Raw genomic sequence first — 14,206 nt, 5'->3', positions numbered from 1 at the left:
ATAAATAAGTCTGACAAGTGATTCATCTATGGTTAGCATGCAGACCCCCTTTTAAGAAGCTCTTTTATTTCCTGTTCGCATCTGCACTTTTATTTTCCACCTCGTAATCACAATTTTGTACAGTGACTTCATGCCAGAAGGACGGATTCAGTAATACATATTTTGTTTCTGGCAGATTTAGCCCTGTATGCACATTTTTTAACCATTGCTAAGGACACTAGTGCTTTCTAATCTTTTTTTGTTATACAGTACGGTTACAGCCTTAACAGCTTCTTCCCCAAAGAGGACACACAGAGGGATTGTAGAATCTTTATGAACAAACATCTCACAATGAGCAAAACCTTCTCTGGGATCTCTTAAATGGCCCAACATTTTCAGGCATCAAATTGGGGCAAATTTGCTCTTTACATATTTTTTCATACTGCTGTACACAGTGTTTTTCAGGACACATGGAAAATGTGGAAAGGCATTTTGGTAAAAAAAAGCCTTAAATACAGTTTGAGATTTTAGTTATTCGATTGGTTCCTTGCTTCTCGAGTTGTTGAGTCAGTTGAAATCAACTATAATTTAATTCATTTTTGTTTTTATCTGTTTTCAATGTACTAACTTTATACCTAATATATATTATTACATGTGATTACATATTTGGATGCAGATTTACCCATAAACACTATGGTTTATCTGCCCCAACTGGTTATAGTAAAAAAAATTATTAGGAGACGTGTAATGTCATATAAAGTAACGTCAGCAAATTCCCCACACTCTTTACATTTCGTAGTTTTATTTCCATGGTCTTCAACTTTTCCTAATTCCAAAGCAAACCCTCAAGATTTAAAGATTTGCAATTGAATATACACCTGTTTTCTATTATAACCATTGCATATCCAAAACCCCTGTTTCTTCTACATGTTAATATAGACACATAGTTGTGTTACAGTTTATAGGAGGTAGGGCAAGTTTCATACCAACTATTTGTTCATATATAAATGTAACTCTTATAATGGCAACCTCGTATACTCATCAGTTCAATGTGTGTGGCCAGCTTCAGTTCTGTAGTCAGATTACCCTCCCAGTGTATAGAAGCAGCACAGAGGACTAAGCCTAATGGTTTTACTGTGACATCAGTGCTTCTTAGGCCCAAAGGACAGAATATTCCATAAGGCAAGACACTGACTCACGTCTTGGCATACATACGTAGATACTAAATCAGTGTTTCCCAAGCCTGACTCAAGCATCACTAACATCACAGGCCGCACCTTTTTATATGACCTCCTATCCGAGTTTAAAATAAACCTGTCATGAAAGAAATATATTCGGTGCCTGGTTGTAATTCTCCCCCACTGGTTTTAATAAATTTTTTGTTTTTAAATCAGAACAAGTATGTAAATCAGAAACTTTAGAAGTTCTTATCTAATTTCTGGTTCAGGATCAGTGACTCAAACTCATGAAGAAATATGGTCCGTGTCACAATCAGACTAAAAGGTCAGCAATGACAGTCTCTGTTTTTCTCTAAAAGTTGTTCCGCCTTGAAGTTAATAGTGGGAATAGCCATTTGCTCCAATCATATCTTCAACAAGAGTGACATAGGGGTCAGTGGATGGAATAAGAGCATGGAGCCAGTGAACTGGTAACTTATAAGTATGAAAGACTCTTGGGGTTTTTTTTTTAGTTTACCCATAGCTTACCAACAGATTGGTGACACACTGGTGAGAAAGGTAAGTGTTCACTCTTTTCTTTACAGGGACTGCTTTCGTAAACTTTCTTCTAGGAACTAAGCCTTCATAAAGTTTCATGTAATACTACCAATAGAGGTGAACAAGGTGACTAAAACAGTCTTCTGTCAGATAACTATAAAACTTTATGAGACTTGTATTTCTGCAGAAATAAAAAAGACAATAGTGGTGTACCCCTTAAAATGTATTCTTACAAATGTTGGAAAAAGTCATACATTGTAAAATATAGCAGGACCTAAAGGTGATGCCCCTTACTGGCGAGCTGAAACATTTAAAGTTTCAAGCTTTTTAAATGAGTTAGATTTTTGTAAGACATTTTTAGGGCTTATCTGTACCCCATGTACAGCTGATAAACTAAATCTATTTATATGGATTCAATGGGAGTTGTGCAATACAGAGAATTTGACTAATATTGCATTTTTTTGTTTGAGCCTGGTGACCTCTCAGCTTCCTATTTAGGTCAGCATATTGGAAACTCTAAGCTGCACCAACATGCGTGTAATATCACAACTGGTGTGAATGAACTCTCAGAGAGATGTATTGTCTTTTTCCTGATTTCCTGCTTCTCTGCGTGCTTGTTTTCCCTTCCCCCAGTGCTGGGCTGATCCTGATGGACTGTGTTCCTCAGGGCTGTCTAACCCTACATCTGCTAAAGGACTTGTAGTATTGGAACTATAACAAATCAAAACAAATGCCATCCCCTGCAGTCACTAGGAACACTCAATGAAAGCTTAGGCAAAGATTCCATTCAGAATAAGATCAATCTACTCAGCCTTCACTGTGTAATATTTCAGCTGACTGGTTATTCCATCTGCAAGGAAACTTTCACTTCACTTAAGTATGCAGTGATTTGTAATGGGAGAGATTATAGCACGTGGGGGTGGAGTGGCTTGATCACAGTGCATGAAGCTCATTCATTGTTGGTTCACAGCATTCTGTGATTTCTCCATCAGAAGAGTTTTGGGGTGGAGACTAAGGCAGTCAAGCCCTTGCTAAGCTTTGTATACCTAGGACATACCTTCTCTTCATGGAGGATAATGTAGATGCTACTCCATCAGAAAATAAGAAATAACCCATAATGGTAAAATGCCAGGCTTTGTATACCTAGGACATACCTTCTATTCATAGGGGATACTGTTGATGCTACTCCATCAGAAAATAGTACATAACTCCTAATGGAAAAGCGCTAGGCTTTGTATACCTAGGCCAAACTTTCAAATCATACAGTATAATGTAAATGCTACTCCATCAGAAAATAGTACATAACTTCTAATTGAAAAGCGCTAGGTTTTGTATACCTAGGACATACATTCTACTCATGGGGGATACTGTTGATGCTACTCCATCAGAAAATAGTGCATACCTCCTAATGACAAAGCGTTAGGCTTTGTATACCTAGGACATACATTCTACTCATTGAGGATAAGGTAGATTCTACTCCATCAGAAAACAATACATAACTCCTAATGGGAAAGCGCTAGGCTTTGTATACCTAGGACATACCTTCTACTCATAAAGGATAATGCTACTCCATCAGAAAATAGTACATACCTCCTAATGACAAACCCTAGAGGCTGTGTAGTTTCACTAAAAATGTGCCTGTTCACCTGGGATTCTGCATTACGAGCTAGGTTAAAGTGTAAGGGCTTGGTATTTACCGTGCAACAGGTTCTGCAAGGCAGAAGGGAAACCTTAGACCAGGGATAAGAATTGATACATGTATCTCTATACACTGAGTATATGAATAAGGCAGAAATGAATAGGTCACTTATCTTACATTAGGTTTAACAGTTGTGGTAATTATTTTACCTCTTTGTCAATGACAAATGCATGGTTCATTCTCTTGCAGAATCTGCAGTGTAAAGATTTGTCTGTTCTTTTGCCTGCAGGTGATTTTCAAACTTTCAAGCCTTCATGAGACATTCCCAAGTGGCTGTACTAATGACAGCTTATGTATAGACGGGGTGGTTCTGTGTATAATTATCCTATTATCACCCTTGCCTCTACAAAGAGACAATGATTTTGACATATTTCTGTGTCACAGAGGTATCTGGCACTTATACATGACCCGAGGACAGGTTAGCATTAGCAGAAACCCAACATACCTCACAGATTACTGTACACATAGCTAATTGGTTTTTGTTTTTGCTAACAGCAGACAAGAAAAGCTGATCATTTCACCAACAGTTTTCTTAAAGGTTTTTAGCATTGAGGTTTTTTGAATAATGTAGAAATGCAGCAACCCCCAAAGCCATAGGTTTTCTATATAATGATTTAAAATGTATTTGTAAGTGTATAATTTTTGTACTTGTATTTTTTTCTTGATAGCATATTCAGGTTTATAGTTTGTGCATTACATTTTTGTAAAAAAAAAAAAACAGTCAAAAGAAAAGATTTCCTCCAAAAACTGGTTCTGTAAGTTCAGGGTTATATTCCCCTTATCTCCTGTCCTGTTGACCAAAAATTCCTGCAGGGGTAATGAGAGATGGTTTACTTCTTCCACATCCCACCAGGAAAAAGAAACCAAAGATAAATGTATCCAAAGGGGTCAAAGACCAAAACTAATTTGTAAACTGGGGAAAGGTCAGAATTTTTGACAGTTTTTTTTATTAAACTCCAGGATTTCTTGTCCCAATAATACACACACACCCTCAATGTTGCCATTGTTCCATGATAGTGACAGTTTTAGAAAATTATAGCTGCCTCTTCCACATCCTGTTCGCCAAATATGGCTGTAAATGATTGGATTTTATGGTTAAGAGATATACCTTCTACTGTGTGTTTTCATTAAAATGTACATCTCTGGAACTTTTATTTCAGGCAGGAAGTTGCCCCTGTGTCCAAAATACTAAATATTGTAGAAAGAATGTACTTTGCATTCTCAAATAATAGGGTAGCTTGTGGCATTGAAGACTGAATCATGTTGTACCAGCAGCATTGCCAATGAAAACAGTGCTATAAAAGCAGCCACGATGAACACAAGCTTCAGCAGTTTCCCACCAACTTCTTGCATAATGTTACACTTTGCCTTGCAAGCTCTAACAAGCTGGATAATGCTATAATAACAGTATCACCTATTTACAGTAATTTGAAACATCAGACAATATAAAATATATACAAGGATCTTGGGATCCAAAGTAACAAGATGTGTTTTTGTAGCTATAAATGTTTTTATTAACTCATCTGACAGTCTCTCCAGGACTTTTTTTGCATGTTATTTTGCTGTCTAATGAGACAGAAAAATGAACATTTGTGGAGTACTACTCGGCAGGCTCACAAATACTAAATAAAGGGCACATGCTTTAAAATATACTCTCTATAAGACGTTTTCAACCCACATACATACATACACACACTGAAACACATACACACTCTTGCACATTTATATATACACCCTGACTAACACACACACACACCGGCCATCACCTACTGTGTCTTTCTCTGCTGCCATGGCTGGTTGTCCCTCCATGGTCTTCAGTTTCTTGCCCTTTAGTCCTCGGCCAAGAAAAGGAAGGTTTCTATCAAATTGGACCATTTCCGTCCCCTGGCTATTATGTATCAGGTTTGGTTCATGCTGACACTGCTGCTGTAATTTGTAAAGTAAAACAGCACAATATATCTCTTATTCTGCACTTTTGATAATTTCTTTTTAATAAATCATCTGGTGACAGGGTGTCTTTGAGCAAGACTATTTATTTTAATAATGTACTTTAAATGTGACCTCCTTCTATTGGATAACCCTGCTATCTTTGCAAATACAAACACATCGTTCAAAATAATGACTATGATACCATTGTGAGTCTGGTTTATTATGCACCTACTTATTGTTATGTATATATGTAAATGTAGATGACCTCAACTGACACATTTATTTGCATGATCAGTTACATTTTCAGGACTAGATTTGTGTTTCTGCCCCCTCTTCCTCATTGGTCTACAGCTATGTACACACGTGCAATAATTGTCATTGGAAAGGATCTTTCACGATCCTTTTCAACAATAAACGATGGCACAATGCATGAACGAGTGCTGTCCATACAGCGCCATTCTGCTCTATGGAGAGGGGAACACAAAAGAAAGTAATATCTGGTACCTTGTTGTGGTGCTTGTTATTAGTTATGATGTTTTACTTAAAAGGTAATGTGTTTACTTTAGAAGGTTTTAATGATATCACAGGTAAAGCATACATGGGCTTTTATTTGTTCTTTTGTGTTTATTTGTCTTTAGAAACCCAAGAAATGTAGATGTTCTTTTGTTCTGATATCCTATTAATATAGGTTACAATAGCTTTCTAGAACAGCAATGATTATGATTCCATACATTGTATACTTAACACTTCTTTATCAAAGTTTATCATTCCTTAATGGCTTATTTTACAAATGTTTTTTTTTCTCTTGTGGATTAAGCTTAAACAATGAGTGAGCCATTTGACTGCGATAGCTGCAAGGAATCTCTCTATGGCCGAAAGTACATCCAGATGGAGGAGGGCCCTTACTGTATACCATGTTATGACAGCCTGTTCGCCAACACATGTGATGAGTGTAAAGAGCTGATTGGCCATGATTCAAGGGTAAGAATTTCTAACCAAGACTGTTTTAATATGAAAATATACAACCCTTGATATTCTTAAAGCAGGACTATACTGTAGTTCCACTTGCAAAATTTTTGAGGTCTTTATTGCCGACGGGGACGGATGATGTCCCGTCTGAAATAAAACACGCTTACCTGCATGTTTGCTATCTTTGAAAAAAAATGCCTGTTGCATCTGCTGGTTGCATTTTTCTTAATTTTTACATTTTGTTCCGCTTTAAGAGAGCTCATTTATTTGCTGGATAATCTGTGCTTTTAATGAAGAAAAAGGAACACTCTATTCTTCGTTATCAGAATCTTCTCCCCTTGGACTCTATTATCCTGTCCAAGAAGAAATACTTTCCTGTGTTATCTACATTGTTAAAAACTAAGAGCATTGTTTTAGTGGCATGATAATGTAATTTAGGCTGTTTCCAACTTCTACCTGAAATGTTCTTGTTTTCAAGAGTCTATTCCCATCAATATAATAAATTGAAACCAGTGTTTGCTGAGAACAAAATACTAGCAATTTCATATGTAAGGTGTGCAACTTTATTGCAGTGCAACACTTTATTACTGGTCGGAATCACCAAAAAAAAATACTGATATTAAATCATGTACCTTTATATGTTACAGTGTGAGTAGTTTTGTATATTGAATTAAATGGTGTTCATAAATTTTGCCATTCCTTTACAGGAACTCTACTATGAGGATCGTCATTATCACGAGAACTGTTTCCGTTGCTTTCGATGTGAGCGTTCTTTGGCAGATGAGCCTTTCACATGTCAAGATGACGAACTACTGTGCAATGATTGTTACTGCAGTGAATTCTCCTCCAAGTGTGTCAGTTGTGAAAAGACAGTCATGCCAGGTACCTATGGACAATAATAGATTTTTATCTTTCCTTAGCATTGGGCTCCAATAGAAAGCAGCTGTCCTGTGACTGTAGTGCAAATGTATCCAAGCCTCTATTGAGTGGGGAACCAGCTTTTTTTAATTTTCTAAGGTTCAGCGGCAAGGTGTCCTTTAGGTGGTTTTTGCTGTTCCTAGTAAAAACCTTTGAAACTAGTGTTGAAATGTACACATCTCATAATTCACCTTATGTAAAGCTAAATCTTTGATGCCTTTATTGATCCTATTTTAGTTCTACTCCTCATGCTCTATAATTTTGTAATGGGTCACCAATCAATAATGTCTCTGTAGATTGTCCATATGTTTGCATGACCATATTTGTGGACGTTAATGCCGTCCATGCATTATTGGCCAAGGTCCACTGCCTATAATGGATGCTAAAACAGAACTGATTTTGCACCTATTTATCTGCAAATAGTAGGGTGTTAGTTTTCACATTAAGATTTAGTGGTCCAGTAGACTTTATAATAGAATGGTAATTGTCTTTATTAATGAAAAAAAAAATTAAAACTACTTGGCACCTCTCCCTTTTTCAGTCTAGTGAAAAGACAAGGGAGGTACAGAAGTGAAATGTATTAATATTAGGTCCTTGGCAAAGTTTGCAAAAACAGGGATAGAGCCAAATTGCTGGAAGATGTTTGACAGAGTGTCAGTACACTGTAGAATCTCTCTCTATATGACTTCATACTCATTTAATCCTTACATGAATATTATGGATATTCATTTTTATAGTGTCAGCAGACTCCACAGAGAATAATGAACCATGCACATCTTTCTACACCCTAGAGGAGTTTACAGACTAATTTCCTTCAACATTCACATATTATTCATGTTGTTTGCTTGGTTACTAGTAAAATGCCCCAGAGGTTTTCCATCAGCAGTAGATTTTTCAACAATAAGTTTACTGTATCTAAACTAAATTAAATTTATTGCTGCCTACCAACCTTTAGATGTAGTATAAGCATTTGTTTCTTTTTATCATTATTTTTCACATGCTCATCCTTCAGGTCCAGTACCTGTCTCTTCATGTCTGTTTTTTTCTCCACTGTATCTATGGAGGCAACCATGACTACCACACAAAGTTATTGCTGTGACTTCATGTTATTACAGTAGAGATAAGGTACTTTATGCTTCTAGTTCATCTTACAGAAAGTGTCAAAAACACTGCCCTTCTGGTGAAATCAACAAGTATTTTCTGTACTTGCTGAAAAACTAAATTTAAATGCACACACCACATCTAAGCACAGTAAATCTGATATATATGAAATATTTGCTTTTAGTTTTAGATAAGCTTTAGGAGTTGTTTTTTCTTATGATTATGCTAAAATATGAAGGCACTGGTAGAGATCATTTTCTCTCAAACTTTTGTTATGCTCTGTGCTCAATTAAACTTTTGACTCTATAGAGTATTTGTACATGCTATGCTATGTGCACTTGATGCATTTGGTGCTGGCTTTGCTTATGCTTGCCTGCTTCTCTTTTCACTAAAATTAAAATACAGTCGCAATGTATGTTTACAAAACGATAGATTTTTGGTTCAGGTAAAGCAGATCATACCCAGGCCACTTTTTCAGCCAGAACAATGGAGATTTTAGCATTAAGGGTATAGGTGGTGACTGATTAAAAAAAGCATTTGTGAAAATGACAAAATCTCTAACAATGTTAAACAATTCCTTATTAATGTTGGAAAATGTTTGCTGCCTGAGGCTTGAGGCCTGTGAAATCATTCTTTTAATGAGCAGACGGATGAGTCATTGTAAGGATGCTTTCACGGTATAGGTATTTGACAGTAAAAATGTTGTTAGGATTTTAAATGTGTCTACCCAGATGACTCACACAAAATATTAGAGGTTATAGGTATATAACACTATGTATATAGCATATTCGCTCATATACATCTTATTTACAGTTTTTTTGTTTGCATGGTTGGCTAACCTGTCTAGTCATTTTACAAAATGACAAATCCAGATGAACAGTAAAAAAAGGAAGGTCACATTCGGTGTAGGCCATTTGGCCACTTATATGGTTTCCCTTTACCACTATTGAGTATGTTGGTGCAGTACAGGAAGTATGCCCCTGAAGGAGTTCAGCATTGAGGATCTATGCTGCAAGTTTTGGGATTTTCCCCCTTTAAATAAGAAAAATAACACATTATTTGGATAGGCAAATCATACTGCTTGCTGAAAGATCTTGCCTTTCATGGACAACTTTTGAGTGTGATGGGAACAATAAACTGAAATCTCTACCAGACGAAAACACTGATATAAATGGTTATGTTCAGCAACACATTACAAAATACAGCTGTATGCTGTGCTATATCAATAAATAATTTCTTGACAATCTTTTGGAGATCAGTCAAATCCTGGACTATTTGTTGTATTAAAGGAAAGATCTAGCCATGTATGGCCAATTGCAAGGCCATTAAAAACTGCACCTTGGGTTTTCCCTGGGCTTATATCCAAGATGAGAATGCACTTGAATATTTATTCATATAGTTCAATACTCTGTAGAAATATGCAGTGCTCCATGATGTATATAAAGTGCTAGTCTGTATAGAATTGTTTTTTTCTGTATCTTGAGATGTTAGATTAAAAGTTAGGTGACGATGGGTTATGTTGTCAGTTAATTAAGTAACGTTCTGCTTTGTAATCTGGTTCATATCAGGCTGCATGTTAGTCTTCTGTGGGTTTAACCGAAGCAATATTCTGTTTCTGTCTTGGCTCGGAGGCTGATTTGTATTACTTAAAAGTCTTCTTGGGACAAGAGTAACAGGATTAAAGGATTCTCCAAGCTATAAATATTTAAAATCCCCTAAGCCCTTGTGGACTTTTCCTAGAAAACAGATAATTTTGTTCTCCTGATTTGAGTTCACAGAAGATGGCAGTGAAAGCTGGAATGGGAAATGTGGAGCAGTGAAGGAAGCCTCCTTGTAATATCAGATACCAGAAGAGCAGGGTTATTTTGTAGAAGTTATGTGGGAAGGGACACTTTAGTGTCATTTATCAGTTTCTGGATTATGTCACCAGAAACTTGTATATGCATAGTTCATTCTGCAGTAAAGTTATAATGTGCATAGTGGCTGATGTAACCATGAGCTAAAGGAGTCTTTATTAAGCTTTTTAACATGGAAGAAAATGTGAAATAACTTTTAAGTCTTAGGGAACCCCTCCTTTAATTTCTATATCCCCAGCTTACAGTACATTGGTTTGGTGGTCAGTAGGGTGAATGCTTCTTACCTCACTGATCAGTAGAAGAATTCCAGGCTTGTAGACGGCCAAATAGGTATTTGCTGTCAGTGGTAACTGACCTGAGAGCAATTGACTTGAGAGGCACAAACGTCTCATGGTTCAAGGAACCCCTAGCAGCCCCTTCTGGAACACTTAGAGATGAGATAGAAGATTTTAAGGCATTTTTATGTCATTCTTTAATACTGCTTTTATGAATTGAGTGCCAAAAATTGTACTATCCATACTTTGAAATTTAGGGTATGATATGCAATAGTTGGATTTACAGTTGGAAACCATGGGTTAGTTACTTTAGGCTACAGTGATAAGGGTACTGCTTTGTAGAAAACATTTTAAGCCAGCTATTTTTTTCACCATCAGTAGAAATAGATATCTAATATCGGATATCACAGTATAGTAGAGAAAGTTATAGAGGATAAGTATGACGAGAAAGCATTCTTGGTAAAAAAGGTGATGGGGTACTGTGTCCTCCCCAGCCCCCTTTAGCTGGGTGTACCACCCGGCACTTTTCAGGAACCACCTAGCTCTTTTTGGGTGGTTACTGAGGAGTTGGGTCACAATACACGGACTTCCACCCACCTTCAATTTCTTGACACGCAGCTTGAAACTTTTTCTAGATTGAACACTGGGTTGTTTGGTCACAAGTGTGCCTACTTGTTCCAGAGATGAAAATCTAACCCTGGTTAATGTAGTAATAAAGTACTTTAGATATCCAATTGAATGAAAAGATCTATTTTCCCATTTTTCTACATATGAATAGTTATTTAAAGGTAAAACAGTTTTATTTCTTTTTACATTTTAGTAAACCTGCTTTTTAATGTTAGTGATAACCTGGAGTTCTGTTAGAGTTTGTATGGTTCATTATCATGCTAAGTGGTTTTCTTATTATATTTTGTAGCACACAAAGATGAATGTAGGAATCACTAGGAATTCACATATTTGAAAGGCTTGTCCATGTGTAAAGTAATATAGCAATAAATGACCATTGCATTATCTCACCAGGTTTTACCATGGTGTCTGGTGAACCCACATTTTCTCAATGCTGCTACGGCTACATATTCCATGAATTGCAGCATACATATTTACTCAGCTTTATCATCACAGATAAAACAAACATTCTTTTTTTGCCTCCAGCATTTAGATTTGACTATTGGAGACACTCTTCTAGTCAGTGACGCATTGGGTCTAATTTATTAAAGCTCCCCAAGACTTTGAAGGATAGACTATCATGGGAGAACCTAGGTGATAATGCAAATCTGGAAATATTTCTTTTATCCATATAAGTGTTCTCCAGTCTTAAAGAGTTTTAAAAAATCAGGTCCATAATTACCAAAATTCGAACGTGGGTCACCAGTGGTTCCAAACTAGATGTAAGAAAATTGGTAGTTATCAGAGTGTATGGTCAAGAAGATTACTTATTTTCCCTTTAGACAGTGCTCTCTTCTGCTGTCCAATCCTCAAGAAAGTTTGTGGATGTTCTTCATCCTACTATACAATGCATTGTATGGAATAATGTCAGAAACCCCTAACTGGTTAGTCAGTGAAGGGGCCGGTCACACAAGAGTAGAAAGCCTGAAGAAGCAATAAAGTATATCACCTTACTCACCATATTCATCATAGACAAAACAAGCAGATTACAGGGTTTTTCCACCAGAGTGCGGATTTAGCTATTTTACAAATAAACAGATTAATGTTAAACATATGTCATTTGGGGAAATTTAGTAAAAATATATAAAAAGAGAGTAGGTTAAAAAAACACTGCAAACTGTGTTTATGACTAATTGTCAAGTAATTTATTGTTACCCTATAATGTTAAAATGTCTGGAAACTGACTTGTTTGTACAAAAATTATACAAAGTATCATTGCTTCATTTTAGAACTTGGCACAATGTTTTCCAAATTCCCGGAGTTCATACATAACCCTTTGTTTTATTTTTGCAGGCTCCCGCAAATTGGAATACAATGGGCAGACCTGGCACGAGCATTGCTTTATCTGCAATAGCTGCAAGCAGCCCATTGGATCGCGTTCTTTTATCCCAGAAAACCAGGCCCATTACTGCATCCCATGCTACGAGAGCAAGTTTGCACCACGTTGCACACATTGCAAAAAGGTAGATAGATTTTTCACTGGATGAGTGTCTTATTTTGTTTATATGGGTATATATTTTTGTGACTACCTTAAGTAGACCCTGCACCCCACTATACTTTGTTTTATTGTCTAATATACCCAGAAAGACTCTGATAAAGCAACAATAATGCACAAAAATAAAATAAACCCAAAATGTAGACCTGGGCAATACTTTCACAGAGTTTCTACAGTGAAAGTATTGCCATTTTACAGTTAAATAATAGATATTACTTTATTAAACCTTCCATAATCTATAAAGGGCTATAAATATATATATATATATATATATATTAATTAATGATAATTAGTATAAGAATAATTTTTAAACCATCTTCAATGTAAACAGAAAAACAACATTATTATATCATGCACATTTATGTAACTTAAGTCCTTTAATCCATTTCTTGCAGACTCTAAATAAAGGTGGAGTGACTTACCGAGATGAGCCATGGCACAAAGAATGTTTTGTCTGCACGGGATGCAAGACCCAGCTAGCTGGTACACAGTTCACCTCTCAGGATGACAAGCCATACTGCATCAAGTGCTTTGGAAACATCTATGCCAAAAAGTGTTTTGGCTGCACTAAACCCATCACAGGTATGTTACACCTCAGTGGTGTCTTACTACATATGGTTACCAAAAGAAAATTAATACATTTAAGCCTAATTACAAAAGTACCTGTTTACTGATTAATTTATATTTGGTAAAACCAAAAAATGTATTAACCATTTTTCATTTTCTTTCAGGTTTTGGAGGAGGAAAGTATGTCACCTTTGAAGACCGTCACTGGCATCACAGCTGCTTTAACTGTTCCCGTTGCTCATGTTCGTTGGTGGGGAAAGGATTTATTCCAGATAATGGTGACATTCTGTGCCGTGACTGTAATAGTGATCTTTAGACTTCCATCTTCCAAGTCATGGGTGAACATCCTTTGTCATGGACCCGCATAACCCCAATAAGAAGCAATACAATTTAAATTGCCCAGCTGAAAAAGAAATCTGTAAACAGGCTTTTAGACTTTGCACAGTATTTTCATGTACTATCTATTACAGTTGTTGTATTTTTATGTGTATTGCGTATTTTATTGCTCCTGGGGTTAATAGTAATTTTTTATTATGCCGTAAATGATGCTGGTATTTTTCAGTAAGAATGTAATATTAGTTTTTGGGGTTTTTTTTTTTTTTTGTTTTTCAACTGAAGGAAAAATATTTTCTTAAGCTTCGGTTTCTGTTGATAAATAATATTTCATGTCACATTTCACAGCTCACTAGGATCCAAATAACACTGTGGAGCGAGATGCCTTAGGCTCTGAAAATAGCTACTTGAAGTGATGAGCTTCAATGTCATGATATGACCAGTTCAGTCTCATGTGCCGTATGTAATGTTCCCAGTTACACTGACAAGGCTGTGGAAAGTTATTACAACAAGAATTCTGTTTAGAGACATGGCTTGTGGCAAACACCATTTCCACTTAAAGATAAACTACTCTCACATATAATAAAGCTGAACTCCGAGTGAATTTAACTACTGTCCTTTCAATGATGCTTCAAGATTTAAATGCTTATTTATGTCTAAATTTTTGTAACCTTCACTTACCTGGCAGCTGGTACCCTCCTTTT

The 14,206-nt window shown here is 36.2% G+C and overlaps 1 protein-coding gene across 1 annotated transcript in view; it reads left to right on the top strand.

Moving 5' to 3' along the window:
- FHL3 (four and a half LIM domains 3) overlaps positions 1–13,650 on the top strand; it is a 36,736-nt gene extending 23,086 nt beyond the window's left edge. The window contains exons 2-6 of the mRNA XM_072419557.1: positions 6,140–6,303; positions 6,999–7,173; positions 12,401–12,570; positions 12,998–13,184; positions 13,334–13,650. Coding sequence (XP_072275658.1) covers positions 6,148–6,303; positions 6,999–7,173; positions 12,401–12,570; positions 12,998–13,184; positions 13,334–13,485 — 840 coding nt within the window. The 5' untranslated portion in view covers positions 6,140–6,147 and the 3' untranslated portion in view covers positions 13,486–13,650. The remainder of the gene's footprint in view (positions 1–6,139; positions 6,304–6,998; positions 7,174–12,400; positions 12,571–12,997; positions 13,185–13,333) is intronic.
- The last annotated feature ends 556 nt before the right edge of the window (positions 13,651–14,206 follow it).

The sequence above is a fragment of the Pyxicephalus adspersus genome, chromosome 1, assembly GCF_032062135.1.
Source record: "Pyxicephalus adspersus chromosome 1, UCB_Pads_2.0, whole genome shotgun sequence".
NCBI lineage: Eukaryota > Metazoa > Chordata > Amphibia > Anura > Pyxicephalidae > Pyxicephalus > Pyxicephalus adspersus.
Note: the sequence above shows the minus strand (reverse complement) of the source record. Positions and strands in the feature narration are given on the sequence as shown.